The sequence below is a fragment of the Agelaius phoeniceus genome, unplaced genomic scaffold (genome assembly GCF_051311805.1).
Source record: "Agelaius phoeniceus isolate bAgePho1 unplaced genomic scaffold, bAgePho1.hap1 Scaffold_800, whole genome shotgun sequence".
In the NCBI taxonomy this organism is placed as follows: domain Eukaryota; kingdom Metazoa; phylum Chordata; class Aves; order Passeriformes; family Icteridae; genus Agelaius; species Agelaius phoeniceus.
In genome coordinates this window covers 1-14763 of record NW_027510089.1, presented here as the reverse complement: position 1 = coordinate 14763, position 14763 = coordinate 1, and the positions used below count along the sequence as shown (strand labels likewise).

Below are 14763 nucleotides of genomic sequence, written 5' to 3'. Positions count from 1 at the left end.
CGCATCTCGGGCTCCTCCCTTTCTCTAGAGCCCCGCCCCTCAGCCAATCAGAGCCTTTCCCCAGGCGCGGCCCCGCCCATGGGGTGTGGGCGTGGCCTGGCTCCGGCCCGGCCAATGGCAGCGCGCGTCTCTCGCGGCCAATGGGAGGCGGCGGCGCTGCGGGGCGGAGGAGCCGGAGCGGCGGCCGGGCCGGGCCGGTACCAACGGGGGGGACGGGGCGGGGGGGGAGCCGGTACCACCGCACGGATCGGCGGCAGCCGGGGGGATAACGGCGGGTGGTGACAACCGGGAAGGGGAACTGGGTCGGTTCCAACCGGGAGGGGCGGTGCCAACCGGGGGTGGGCCCCGAACCAGCCCCGTGAGGGGCCGCGGGCCGGTACCAACCGGGGCGGGCGGGGAGAGGGGCAGGGGCCGGTACCAGCCGGGGCCGGGGGGGGGGAGTGTTCTCTGAGAGACTGAAATGGGTCAAAATCCGCCCCAAAATGGGTCAAAATTTCATCTTGAAGTGGGTCAAAATCTACCCTGAAATGGGTCAAAGTTTCCTCTTGAAGTGGGTCAAAAATGCAGCGGAAATTGGGTCAAAATACAGCCTGAAACGGGTCAAAAATGCACCCTGAAATGGATCAAAATCCATCCTGAAACAGGTGCAAAACCCATTCTGAAGGGGATCAGAATTCCACTCTGAAATGGGTCCAGAATCCCTCCTGAAAATCCCCAAATCCACCCCGAAATGGGCGCCAAATCCTGCTTTTTCCCCCAAAGCTGCCGCCATGTCCCTGGCACACTCCAGCTTTGGGAATGTCATTTTTTGGGTCCCAATCCTCCCAATCCCGTGTTTTTCCCCCAGAACTGCCTCTGCCATGTCCCTGTGCCAGTGCAGGGCTGTGGCTGAGCCCGAGGGCTGTGGGTTCCCAATCCCATTTCTGGGTCCCAATCCCATTTTTGGATCCCAATCCCATTTCTGGGTCCCAATCCCATTTTTGGATCCCAATCCCGTTTCTGGGTCCCAATCCCATTTCTGGGTCCCAATCCCATTTTTGGGTCCCAATCCCATTTCTGGGTCCCAATCCCATTTCTGGGTCCCAATCCCATTTTTGGGTCCCAATCCCATTTCTGGGTCCCAATCCCGTTTTTGGGTCCCAATCCCATTATTTGGGTCCCAATCCCATTTTTGGACCCCAATCCCATTATTTGGGTCCCAATCCCATGTTTTTCCCCCCAGAACCGCCTGTGCCATGTCCCTGTGCCGGCGCGGGGCTGCGGCCGAGCCCGAGGGCTGCGGGTTCCCAATCCCGTTTTTGGATCCCAATCCCATTATTTGGATCCCAATCCCATTATTTGGATCCCAATCCCATTTTTGGATCCCAATCCCATTATTTGGGTCCCAATCCCATTTTTGGACCCCAATCCCATTATTTGGGTCCCAATCCCATGTTTTTCCCCCCAGAACCGCCTGTGCCATGTCCCTGTGCCGGCGCGGGGCCGCGGCCGAGCCCGAGGGCTGCGGGTTCCCAATCCCATTTCTGGGTCCCAATCCCGTGTTTTTGGGTCCCAATCCCATTATTTGGGTCCCAATCCCGTGTTTTTCCCCCCAGAACCGCCTGTGCCATGTCCCTGTGCCGGCGCGGGGCCGCGGCCGAGCCCGAGGGCTGCGGGTTCCCGGCGGGCGCGGGGCTGAAGGTGCTGCTGCACTGGAGCGGGGACGAGGAGCGCGAGCGATGCCGCGTGTACGGCCGGGGGACCCTGAGCGCCGAGGAGATCTGCATCGACCTGGCACGGAGCCTGGGTGAGCCCCAAAGGGACAGGGACAGGGGGACAGGGGCACAGGGACAGGGGGACAGGGTATCTGAGTCCCCAGGAGATCTGCATCGACCTGGCACGGAGCCTGGGTGAGCACAGGGACAGGGATGGGACACAGGGATGGGGACAGGGATGGGGAGATCTGCATCGACCTGGCACGGAGCCTGGGTGAGCCCCAAAGGGACAGGGACAGGGACAGGGACAGGGATGGGACAGGGACAGGGATCGGGACAGGGACAGGGGGATCTGCATCGACCTGGCACGGAGCCTGGGTGAGCCCCAAAGGGACAGGGATGGGGACAGGGATGGGACAGGGATGGGACACAGGGATGGGGACAGGGATGGGGAGATCTGCATCGACCTGGCACGGAGCCTGGGTGAGCCCCAAAGGGGACAGGGACAGGGGGACAGGGGCACAGGGACAGGGGGACAGGGTACCTGAGTGCCCAGGAGATCTGCATCGACCTGGCACGGAGCCTGGGTGAGCACAGGGGGACAGGGATGGGGACAGGGATGGGACAGGGATGGGGACAGGGATGGGGACAGGGATGGGACAAGGACAGGGATGGGGACAGGGATGGGACAGGGACAGGGACAGGGGCTCTGGGGCTTGGAATGGCTGGGGAAGGACGGGTCCTGCTGTGTGACACATGAGGATGAGGAATTCCCAGGGGAAACAGCGGGGAATATGCAGGGAAAACACCAGGGATTCACAGGGAAAATACCAGGGAAAACATCAGGGAAATCACCAGGGATTCCCAGGGAAAACACCAGGGATTCACAGGGAAAACACTGGGGAAACCATCAGGAATTCCCAGGGAAAGCACCGGGGAAAACATCTGGGAATTCCCAGAGAAATCACCAGGAATTCCTAGGGAGAACACTGGGGAAAACATCAAGCATTCCCAGGGAAAATACCAGGAGTTCCCATGGAACATCAGATCCCAACTGGATTCCTTCCCAAAGCTGAGAAAATCCCAGTTTTCTGGTGGTTTTTTTGGGGAATAAAACCCACTGAGTTTTGTGGGGGTGTTTTCTTGTGGGGGGAATGAGACCTGCTGACATCAGGTTTATTGGGAACAAAACTGAGGTTGGGTTTGTAGAAAATAAAACCAGCGGAGTTTCGGTTCCTGGGGAGCAAACCCCCTGGGATTTCAGATTTTGGGAGCAAAGCCCCTGGGATTTCAGCGTTTTGGGAGCAAACCCCCTGGGATTTCAGCGTTTTGGGAGCAAAGCCCCTGGGATTTCAGTTTTTGGGAGCAAACTCCTGGAATTTCAGCGTTTTGGGAGCAAAGCCCCTGGGATTTCAGCGTTTTGGGAGCAAAGCCCCTGGGATTTCAGATTTTGGGAGCCAAGCCCTGGTCCCAGCTGGCTTTTCCCATTCCTGGCAGGGATCACCCCGCTCTGCTACAGCCTCTTCGCCCTCTACGACCCCCAGAGCCGGATCTGGCTCCCTCCCAACCACCAGTTCCACGTCGGCAAGGACACCAGCATCAACCTCATCTTCAGGATGAGGTGAGTGAGGGTTCCCTTGGAAAAACCGCTCCCAGTTGGAGGGGGGGAAATGTCGGATTTGGCCTCTCCGTCAGCGTGCAAAAATCCACTTCTTTCCTCCCAAAATCGCTCCCAGCAGCTCTCACGGAGGTTTTTGGGATCAGCAGGGCTGAAAAAGGTGGGGAAAGCTTTAAATGGTCCCGTTCTGGAGGCTGCTGCTCTTCACTCCCAGCTCAGATTCACTCCCTGTGCTCAAATCCTGATTTGTTTTAAGCGCGTCGCTGTTTCCCCTGTGGTTCCGAGAAGTTTTATTCCTGACAAAAACCCCAAAATGCCCCGATCTGAGCCCGGGATGTGGCCCCCGGCATGGGGCCAGCCCCTCTCCTGCCATCCTCTCCCCATTCCAGGTTTTATTTCCGGAACTGGCACGGGATGAACGAGCAGGAGCCGGCGGTTTTCCGGAACGCGCCGCGCACGGGCGATTCCCCCGAGGAGAAACCTCGCGGAGGGGCCTTGCTGGACAGGGCCTCCTTTGAGTACCTGTTTGAGCAGGTAACGGGGCAGGATTCGGGGGAAACGGGAGGGTTTCCCTCAGCCCAGCTGGGTTTGGATCAGGATCCCAATTCCCATCCCCGGGGGTTTGTTTGAGGGTAAAAAACCCCCCTGAGTTTTCCCTGTGGGAAAGGAAAACGGCTGGGACCGGAGCTGAGTGGGATTCCAGAATTCCGCAGGATTTTCCCTTTTAGGGGGTTTTTCCTTGTGGTCCCACATTTTAAAACACGAGGAGAATCCTCCTGAGTTTTGTTCCCAATTATTCCACGTTCGACAGGGAAAATTCGAGTTCATCAACGACGTCGCCTCGCTGCGGGATTTCCAGAGCGAGCCCGAAATGCAGAGGTTCAAGAACGAGAGCCTGGGCATGGCCGTGCTGCACCTGAGCCACCTCGCCCTCAGGAAGGGCCTTTCCCTGGAGGAGGTGGCCAGGAAGTACAGGTGGGGTTCCTGCTCCGCTTCCAAGGGGGCTTTTCCTTCTTTTTCACTGGGTTTTCCTTCTTTTTCACTGGGTTTTCCCTCATTTTTCACTGGGTTTTCCTCATTTTTCACTGGGTTTTCCCTCATTTTTCACTGGGTTTTCCTCATTTTTCACTGGGTTTTCCTCATTTTTCACCGGTTTTTCCTCATTTTTCACTGGTTTTTTTCCTTCTTTTTCACTGGTTTTTCCTCGTTTTTCACTGGTTTTTTTCCTTCTTTTTCACTGGTTTTTCCTCGTTTTTCACTGGGTTTTCCTCCTTTTTCACTGGCTTTTCCTCGTTTTTCACTGTTTTTTCCTCATTTTTCACTGCTTTTTCTTCATTTTTCACTGGTTTTTCCTCATTTTTCACTGGTTTTTCCTTCTTTTTCACTGGTTTTTCACTGGTTTTTCCTTTTTTTCCACTGGTTTTTCCTTCTTTTTCACTGGTTTTTCCTCGTTTTTCCTTCTTCTTCACTGGTTTTTCCTCGTTTTTCACCGGTTTTTCCTTCTTTTCCAGTGTTTTTTTTTTCCTCGTTTTTCTCTGGTTTGTCCTTCGTTCTCACTGGTTTTTCCTCATTTTCCCTTCGTTCTCACTGGGTTTTCCTCATTTTTCCTCGTTTTTCACTGGTTTTTCCTTCGTTTTCACTGCTTTTTCCTCGTTTTTCACTGCTTTTTCCTCCTTTTTCACTGCTTTTTCCTCATTTTCACTGCTTTTTCCTCCTTTTTCACTGGTTTCTCCTTTGTTTTCACTGGTTTTTCCTCCTTTTTCACTCGTTTTTCCTAAGTTTTCACTGCTTTTTCCTCCTTTTTCACTGCTTTTTCCTCCTTTTTCACTGTTTTTTCCTCCTTTTTCACAGCTTTTTCCTCCTTTTTCACTGTGTTTTTCCCCCCCTTTTGCGCCATCTTTCCCCGTCGCATCCCACGCTCTCCCTCCCCTCTTCCCTGACCGGTTCCCTTCATCCCGGCAGCTTCAAGGACTGCATCCCGCGCTCCTTCCGCCGCCAGATCCAGCAGCACAGCGCCCTGACGCGGTTCCGCATGAAGAACGTCTTCCGCCGCTTCCTGCGGCGCTTCCAGCGGCACACGGTGGCCGCGGGCGGCCTGACGGCGCGGGACGTCATGTACAAGTACCTGGCCACGCTGGAGCAGCTGGCTCCCCGCTTTGGGGCCGAGCTCTTCCCGGTGCTGGCGCTGGAGACGGCGGCCGAGGGCGAGAAGGGGCCACGCGCGGAGCCGGAGCGGCCGCGGGAGCGCCCGGTCACGCACCACGTGCTGGTCACCGGCACCGGCGGCATCCAGTGGAGGCCGGCGCCCGCCGAGGTGGCTGGGGATGGGGCGGGCTTGGGAGGAGACGTTGCTGCCCCAAATCTCCGGTTTGTGGTGGGTTTGGGATGCTCCATTCCTGCCCCAAATCCTCGGTTTGGGAGGAGACATTCTTGCCCCAAATCCTTGGTTTGGGATGAGCCATTCCTGCCCCAAATCCTCGCTTTGGGAGGAGACGTTCCTGCCCCAAATCCTTGGTTTGTGGTGGCTTTGGGATGCTCCATTCCTGCCCCAAATCCTTGGTTTGGGAGGAGACGTTGCTGCCCCAAATCCTCGCTTTGGGATGAGCCATTCCTGCCCCAAATTCTCGGTTTGTGGTGGGTTTGGGATGCTCCATTCCTGCCCCAAATCCTCGCTTTGGGATGAGCCGTTCCTGCCCCAAATCCTTGGTTTGGGATGAGCTATTCTTGTCCCAAATCCTCGGTTTGTGGTGGGTTTGGGATGAGCCATTCCTGCCCCAAATCCTCGCTTTGGGATGAGCCATTGCTGCCCCAAATCCTTGGTTTGGGATGAGACGTTGCTGCCCCAAATCCTTGGTTTGGGAGGAGACGTTGCTGCCCCAAATCCTCGGTTTGTGGTGGGTTTGGGATGCTCCATTGCTGCCCCAAATCCTCGGTTTGTGGTGGGTTTGGGATGCTCCATTGCTGCCCCAAATCCTCGCTTTGGGATGAGCCATTGCTGCCCCAAATCCTCGCTTTGGGATGAGCCATTCTTGCCCCAAATCCTCGCTTTGGGATGAGCCATTCTTGCCCCAAATCCTCAGTTTGGGAGGAGACACTGCTGCCCCAAATCCTCGCTTTGGGATGAGCCATTCCTGCCCCAAATCCTCACTTTGGGATGAGCCATTCCTGCCCCAAATCCTCAGTTTGTGGTGGGTTTGGGATGCTCCATTCCACCCCAAATCCTGTGTTTGTCCTTGGTTTGTGGTGGGTTTAGGATGCTCCATTCCTGCCCCAAATCCCATCTTTTTCCCTGGTTTGTGGTGGCTTTGGGATACTCCATTCCTGCCCCAAATCCTGTGTTTTTCCTTGGTTTGTGGTGGGTTTAGGATGCTCCATTCCTGCCCCAAATCTTCGGTTTGTGGTGGCTTTGGGATGCTCCATTCCTGCCCCAAATCCCATCTTTTTCCTTGGTTTGTGGTGGCTTTGGGATGCTCCATTCCTGCCCCAAATCCTCGGTTTGTGGTGGGTTTGGGATGCTCCCTCCCACCCCAAATCCCATCTTTTTCCTTGGTTTGTCCTTGGTTTGGGATGCTCCATCCCACCCCAAATCCCATCTTTTTCCTTGGTTTGTGCTCCTGGGTTTTGCCTGGCGTGCCCCCTCTGTTCCTGTCCCCGTTTTCCCGGTTTCCCACCCAAACCCCTTCCTTGGCGCCTCCAGCCTTTTCCTCCAGCCTGTCCCGATTCCCCCCCAGCAGCAGGAAAAGTCTGGAACTCTCCTCTCCCCCTTGCAGGGCACGGGAAGCCTCTCCCAGCGCGGGTACTTCGGGAGGAGGAGCAGGAGCCGGGAGCCGGAGGCGCAGCCGGCCGAGCCGCCCTGGTGCCGCTTCTGCGACTTCGGGGAAATCACCCACGTGGTGGTCAAGGACTGCAGGATCAGCATCCACCGGCAGGACAACCAGTGCCTGGTGGGTCTGGGGGCCCCGGTCCCTGCTGGCACCCGGGACTGCCCCGCCAGGAGGAGCGAGGGGTTTAATCTGGGGTTTTTGGGGGCTTTTTTAGGGTTTCCCGTGGGCTTTCTGCGGGTTTTGTTAGGGTTTCCCACGGGTTTCCCATGGGATTTTTAGGGCTTTTTTTTTTTAGGGTTTTCCATGGGTTTTTTAGAGTTTTTTTAAACCGTTTCCCACAGGTTTCCCATGGGATTTTTAGGGCTTTTTTTTTAGGGTTTTCCATGGGTTTTTTAGAGTTTTTTTAAACCTTTTTCCACGGGTTTCCTGCAGGTTTCCCATGGGATTTTTAGGGCTTTTTTTTTAGGGTTTCCCACAGGTTTTTTTAGGGTTTTCCATGGGTTTTTTAGAGTTTTTTAAACCGTTTCCCATGGGATTTTTAGGGCTTTATTTTTAGGGTTTTCCATGGGTTTTTTAGAGTTTTTTTTAAATCATTTCCCACGGGTTTCCTGCAGGTTTCCCATGGGATTTTTAGGGCTTTTTTTTTAGGGCTTCCCACAGGTTTTTTTAGGGTTTTCCATGGCTTTTTTAGAGTTTTTTAAACCGTTTCCCATGGGATTTTTAGGGCTTTTTTTTTAGGGTTTTCCATGGGTTTTTTAGAGTTTTTTTTAAACCATTTCCCACAGGTTTCCCATGGGATTTTTAGGGCTTTTTTTTTTAGGGTTTTCCATGGGTTTTTTAGAGTTTTTTTTAAACCATTTCCCACGGGTTTCCTGCAGGTTTCCCATGGGATTTTTTAGGGTTTCCCGTGGGTTTTTTAGTGTTTCCCATGGGTTTTTAGGGTTTCCTGTGGGATTTTAAGGGTTTCCCGTGGGATTTTCCGGGTTCCCGTGGGTTTTTCAGGGTTTCCCGTGGGTTTTTCAGGGTTTCCCGTGGGTTTTTTAGGGTTTCCCGTGGGATTTTTTAGGGTTTCCCATGGGATTTTCAGGGTTTCCCATGGGATTTTTCAGGGTTTCCCGTGGGATTTTCAGGGTTCCCGTGTATTCCCCGCTCACCCCGGTGCTCTGTCCCTGCCAGGAGGTGCTGCTGCCCTGCCCCAGCAGCGCCCTGGCCCTGGTCTCGCTGGTGGATGGGTATTTCCGCCTGACAGCCGACTCCAGCCATTACCTGTGCCACGACGTGGCCCCGCCGCGGCTGCTCCTGAGCATCCACAACGGCATCCACGGGCCCATGCAGTGAGCGCGGCTTCCCTGCGGCTCTCCCGCGTCCCAGGGCTCGTCCCGGGGCTGCTCCATGTCCTCACGGTGCTCCCTGGGTGTTCCATTTGCTTTGGGTTCTTCCCGATCCATTTCACGTGCTTTGGGTTCATCCCAATCCATTCCATGTCCTTTGGGTTCTTCCCGATCCATTCCATGTCCTTTGGGTTCTTCCCAATCCATTCCATGTCCTTTGGGTTCATCCCAGTCCATTCCATCTGCTTTGGGTTCTTCCTAGTCCATTCCATCTGCTTTGGGTTCTTCCCAATCCATTCCATGTCCTTTGGGTTCTTCCCGATCCATTCCATGTCCTTTGGGTTCTTCCCAATCCATTCCATGTGCTTTGGGTTCTTCCCAATCCATTCCCTGTGCTTTGGGTGCATCCCAATCCATTCCATCTGCTTTGGGTTCTTCCCAATCCATTCCATGTGCTTTGGGTTCTTCCCAATCCATTCCATCTGCTTTGGGTTCTTCCCGATCCATTCCATGTCCTTTGGGCTCATCCCAGTCCATTCCACGTCCTTTGGGTTCTTCCCGATCCATTCCATCTGCTTTGGGTTCATCCCAGTCCATTCCATGTGCTTTGTGTTCATCCCAATCCATTCCCTGTCCTTCAGGCCCATCCCAATCCATTCCCTGTCCTCGGGGCTCATCCCAATCCATTCCCTTTCCTTCAGGCCCATCCCAATCCATTCCCTGTCCTTCAGGCTCATCCCAATCCATTCCCTGTCCTTTAGGCCCATCCCAATCCATTCCCTGCCCTCGGGGCCCATCCCAATCCATTCCCTTTCCTCAGGGGCTCATCCCAATCCATTTCCTGCCCTTGGGGCTCATCCCAATCCATTCCCTTTCCTCAGGGGCTCATCCCAATCCATTTCCTGCCCTCGGGGCTCATCCCCATCCATTTCCCGCCCCTGGGGCTCATCCCCACCCGTCTCTCCCGTCCCTTTTCCAGGGAGGAGTTTGTTTTTGCCAAGCTGCGCCGGGAGGAGCCGGAGGAAGGGCTCTACATCCTCCGCTGGAGCGTCCTGGATTTCAACCGCATGATCCTGTCCGTGCTCAAGAGGGGCCACCAGCAGGTAGGGACGCGGTTCCCGGCGCGGGATTCCCGGGAATCGTGAGCTCTGGAGCGACCTGGGAGCCTGGTGGCTGCAGCTCCTGCCTCTGCCCGGCTTTTCCAGGCTCCTGGCGCGCCGGGAGCCTTCAAGTTCCGTCAGTTCCGGATCCAGAAGAAGGGAGACTCCTTCGTGCTGGAGGGCTGGGAGCGCGAGTTCCCCTCCCTGCGGGAGCTCCTGGACGTGCTCAAGGGCTGCACCCTCCGATCCGGCGAGGAGAACTTCACGGTCAGGAGGTGCTGCCCGCCCAAGCCAGGAGGTGGGGACAGGGATCACGCCAGGGATCGGGAGCGGGCGGATCCGGGAGCTCACGGGGCCCCGTTCCCTCCCGCCCCAGAGATCTCAGACCTGCTGATCACGCGCAAGGCCAAGGACAACGGGAAGCAGATCCTGAACCTCACCCAGCTCAGCTTCCACCAGATCCGCAAGAACGAGATCACCCAGGTGCTGCTTTCCAGGGAATTTCACTGCTCGGATTCCTGGGATTCACTGGGGGAGGTGGAGGGATCCACTCTGCCTTCCTGGGATCGCTGGAGTGGTGGAGGAATCCTCTCTGCATTCCTGGGATTCTCTGCCTCCCAGAGATTCCCTCCAGATCCCAGGATGCTCCCACGCCCCTGGGCAGCCGGCAGCATGGATTTGCCGTTTCATCCCTTCCCTTTCCAAGGGAAAGCGAGGGAAAAATCCCCGTGGAAGCGGCTTTCTCCCACACCGGGAGGCCGGGGGAATTCGGGGAGGGATCCAGGCGAGGATTCCCGCCTCCCCAGGGTCCAACAGCTCCTCAACAGCTCCTGCTTTTCCCTGTTTTCCCAGAGAGCCCACCTGGGCCAGGGCACCCGGACCAACATCTACGACGGGGTCCTGAGCGTCTGCGGGAGCTCCGGGAACGACGACGAGGCCGAGTATTTCTGCACGGAGCAGAACAACAACGGGCGGGAGATGCACGTGGTGCTCAAAGTGCTGGACCCCAGCCACAGGGACATCGCCCTGGTGAGCCCTGCCGGGGCTGGGAGCGCCGGGATCGGGGCAGGAAGCACGGATCCGGGGCGTGGGAGAGGGATCCAAGGGGTGGGAGAGGGATCCAAGGGGTGGGAGAGGGATCCAGGGGGTGGGAGAGGGATCCAGGGGGTGGGAGAGGGATCCAGGGCGTGGGAGAGGGATCCAGGGGGTGGGAGAGGGATCCAGGGGGTGGGAGAGGGATCCAAGGGGTGGGAGAGGGATCCAGGGCGTGGGAGAGGGATCCAGGGGGTGGGAGAGGGATCCAAGGGGTGGGAGAGGGATCCGGGGAGTGGGATGTGACCCCAAAAGGGCTGGAACGTGGCCCAGAGGGTTGGAATGTGGATCTGAGGGCTGGAATTCGGCTCCAAAAGGACTGGGATTTGGCTCCAGGGGCTGGAAAGTGGATCCAAGGGTTGGAATAAGGATCCAAGGGCTGGAGAGTGGATCCAGGCGCTGGAGTAAGGATCCGGGGGTTGGAACTTGGCTCTCAGGGCTGGAAAGTGGATCCATGAGGGCCGGAATTCCTCCTGGCTTTTGGTTCAGGAACTTGGCTCCTGAAGGGCTGGGATGGGGCTGGGATGGGGCTCCCAGGAGCTCCGGGCCCCTCAGGAGCCCCAGGGCCACGCTGCTGTCCCCACAGGCGTTCTTCGAGAGCGCCAGCCTGATGTCGCAGGTGTCCCACGTGCACCTGGCCTTTGTGCACGGCGTCTGCGTGCGCGGCTCCGAGAGTGAGTCCCGGCAGCCCCTCCCCGCCCCGCTCCCGGCCCTGCTGCCCTGGGATCATCCCGCATTTCCTGGGATCACCCCGCATTTCCTGGGATCACCCCGCATTTCCTGGGATCACCCCGGATTTCCTGGGATCACCCCGCATTTCCCCGCAGACATCATGGTGGAGGAGTTCGTGGAGCACGGGCCCCTGGACGTGCTGCTGCGCAAGGAGAAGGGCCGGATCTCCGTGGGGTGGAAAATCACCGTGGCCAAACAGCTGGGCAGTGCCCTGAGCTACCTGGTAACTGCAGATGGGATCACCCTAATCCTAATCCTAACCCTAACCCTAACCCTAACCCTAATCCAAACAGCTGGGCAGTGCCCTGAGCTACCTGGTAACTCCAGATGGGATCACCATAATCCTAATCGTAATGCTAATCCTTATCCTAAGGCTAACCCTAATCCTAACCCTGAGCTACCTGGTAACTCCAGATGGGATCACCCTAACCCTAACCCTAACCCTAACCCTAACCCTAACCCTAACCCTAACCTAACCCTAACCCTAACCCTAACCCTAACCCTAACCCTAACCCTGAGCTACCTGGTAACTCCAGATGGGATCACCATAATCCTAATCCTAATGCTAATCCTTATCCTAAACCTAACCCTAATCCTAAACCTAACCCTAACCCTAACCCTAATCCTAACCCTAACTGTAATCCTTATCCTAACCCTAACCCTAACCCTAACCCTAACCCTAACTCTAACCCTAACCCTAATCCTAACCCTAACCCTAACCCTAACCCTAAACCTAACCCTAACCCTAACCCTAACCCTAATCCTAACCCTTCCCTCCCTTTTCCCAGGGCATAATCCCATTTTTACAGTCATTCCGCCCTTCCTGCTGCCCGTCCTCGCTCCCTTCTCCCCTCTTCTGGGGATCGTTGATTCTTTTTTTTTTTTTAATTTATTTCCCAATGATTTTCTCCTTTTGCTCTGCTTTCCCCAGGAGGATAAGAACCTGGTGCATGGGAATGTGTGTGCCAAGAACATCCTGCTGGCCAGGAAGGGGCTGGAGGATGGATCCGTGCCCTTCGTGAAGCTCAGCGACCCCGGGGTCAGCTTCACCGTGCTCTCCCGGGAAGGTACAAGGGCAGGGATGGATTCCTGGGGGCAAAATCCAGATTGGTTTTACCCCCTTTTCCCTAACAATTCCATAGGTTGTGACCAGAGCTCTTTTCGCAGAGTATTCCCAACTTTTCCAACCCAAATTTTCCCAATATTTGGCATTTTAATATGGGAATTCCACCTGGTTCGGTCCCCAAGCTGCTGTCAGGGATGATCACACCCCATTACAGTGCCTGGGATCGTTTTACCACAGACCCTCCCCTTGTAAATCCTATATTTTATCTCTTTAAAATCCAAAATTTTATATTTTTAACATCCCACATTTTATGCCTTGAATATCCTGTATTTTTCTACGTAATATCCCGTATTTTACACCTTTAATCTCCCATTTTTAGCACTCCGTATTTTATATTTCAACCCTTCACCTTTCACGTTTTACATATATATAAATATATATGTAAATATATACATATAAAAAATATATATATTTACATATATACATATATACATATATACATTTATATTTATATATATACATACATATATAATTTTTATATACGTGTATATATATATAAATATATACATATATAACAGACCAACACCCCAGACATGCCATCACCCCCAGTAAATAATTAAAACACACATTTCATACTTTCCTGGTGGGATGTGCCCCTCAGAGCGCGTGGACAGGATTCCCTGGATCGCCCCGGAGTGCATCCGGGATGTGGGGAGCCTCAGCACGGCCTCGGACAAGTGGAGCTTTGGGACAACGCTCCTGGAAATCTGCTTCGATGCCGACGTCCCGCTGAAGGAGCGCACTCCCTCCGAGGTGATTCCCGCTGTTTTCCCTGGTTTGGGCTGGATTTGGGGGTCGGGTTTGGAGGTTTTCCCCGCGTTTTTCTCGCAGAAGGAGCGTTTCTACGAGAAGAGGCACCGGCTGCCGGAGCCTTCGTGCCGGGAATTGGCCTCGCTGATCTCCCGGTGCCTCAACTACACCCCGGTGGAGCGGCCGTCCTTCCGCACCGTGCTGAGGGAGCTGACCCGGCTGCAGCCGCACCGTGAGGGGCGGGAAAGGGGAAAAAATCCCGGGGGAATGGGGAAAAAACCCCGGGAGAAACGGGGATGAGGGGCCTGGGTCCGGGAAAGGGGCGTGAGGGAGCTCACCCGGCTGCAGCCTCTCCGTGAGGGGCGGGAGAGGCGGGAAACGAGAGAAAATCCCGGGATTCTGTGGGGAAAAGTGGCGTGAGGGAGCTGACCCGGCTGCAGCCGCTCCGTGAGGGGCGGGAAAAGGAAAATCCCGGGGAAAAAATCCTGGGGAAACGGGGATGAGGCTCCTGGATCCGGGAAAGGGGCGTGAGGGAACTCACCCGGCTGCAGCCGCTCCGTGAGGGGCGGGAAAGGCGGGAAATCCCGGGGGAAACGGGGGAAAATCCCGGGATTCTGTGGGGAAGAGTGGCGTGAGGGAGCTGACCCGGCTGCAGCCGCACCGTGAGGGGCGAGAAAGGGGGGAAATCCCGAGGAAAAATCCTGGGGAAACGGGGATGAGGCTCCTGGATCCGGGAAAGGGGCGTGAGGGAGCTCACCCAGCTGCAGCCGCACCGTGAGGGGCGGGAAAGGCGGGAAATGGGGAAAAATCCTGGGGAAACGGGGATGAGGGTCCTGGGTCCGGGAAAGGTGCGTGAGGGAGCTGACCTGGCTGCAGCCGCTCCGTGAGGGGCGGGAAAAGGAAAATCCCGGGGAAAAATCCTGGGGAAACGGGGATGAGGGTCCTGGGTCCGGGAAAGGGGCGTGAGGGACCTCACCCAGCTGCAGCCGCTCCGTGAGGGGCGGGAAAGGGGGGAAATCCCGGGATTCTGTGGGGAAAAGTGGCTTGAGGGAGCTGACCCGGCTGCAGCCGCACCGTGAGGGGCGGGAACAGGGAAAAATCCTGGGTTAATGGAGAAAAATCCCGGGAGGAATGGGGAAAAATCCCAGGGAGAACGGGGATGAAGGTCCTGCGTCGGGGAATGGGGGAAATCCCAGGATTCTGTGGGGAAAGGGGGCGGGGGAGACCTGACCCGGCTGCAGCCGCTCCGTGAGGGGCGGGAAAAGGAAAATCCCGGGATTCTGTGGGGAAAGGGAGGAAAAGGATAGAAAGGAAAACCCAAGGTCCCTCGCAGACCTCGTGGATGTCACGTCGGTGAATCCCGACTTCCCGGTGTCGGATCCCACCGTCTTCCAGAAGCGGTACCTGAAGAAAATCCGGGAGCTGGGCGAGGTCAGTGGCGTCCTGAGCTCTGCAATTCTGGGGAAGCTGGGCCGGCTCCTTTCCCTGTCTGGATC

General features: G+C 56.0%; 1 protein-coding gene across 1 annotated transcript; it reads left to right on the top strand.

The window, feature by feature from the left end:
- Positions 1–97: 97 nt before the first annotated feature.
- Positions 98–14758, top strand: TYK2 (tyrosine kinase 2; the record flags this gene model as incomplete). Its single annotated transcript, XM_077173288.1, has 18 exons — positions 98–197; positions 1596–1786; positions 3192–3315; positions 3702–3846; positions 4124–4287; positions 5275–5626; positions 7083–7256; positions 8313–8470; positions 9447–9570; positions 9673–9865; positions 9944–10050; positions 10420–10596; positions 11246–11333; positions 11487–11614; positions 12323–12458; positions 13119–13270; positions 13349–13499; positions 14601–14758. Coding segments are annotated over exons 1-18 (2805 nt in total), but the record flags the coding sequence as incomplete, so codon positions are not given.
- Positions 14759–14763: the final 5 nt, after the last annotated feature.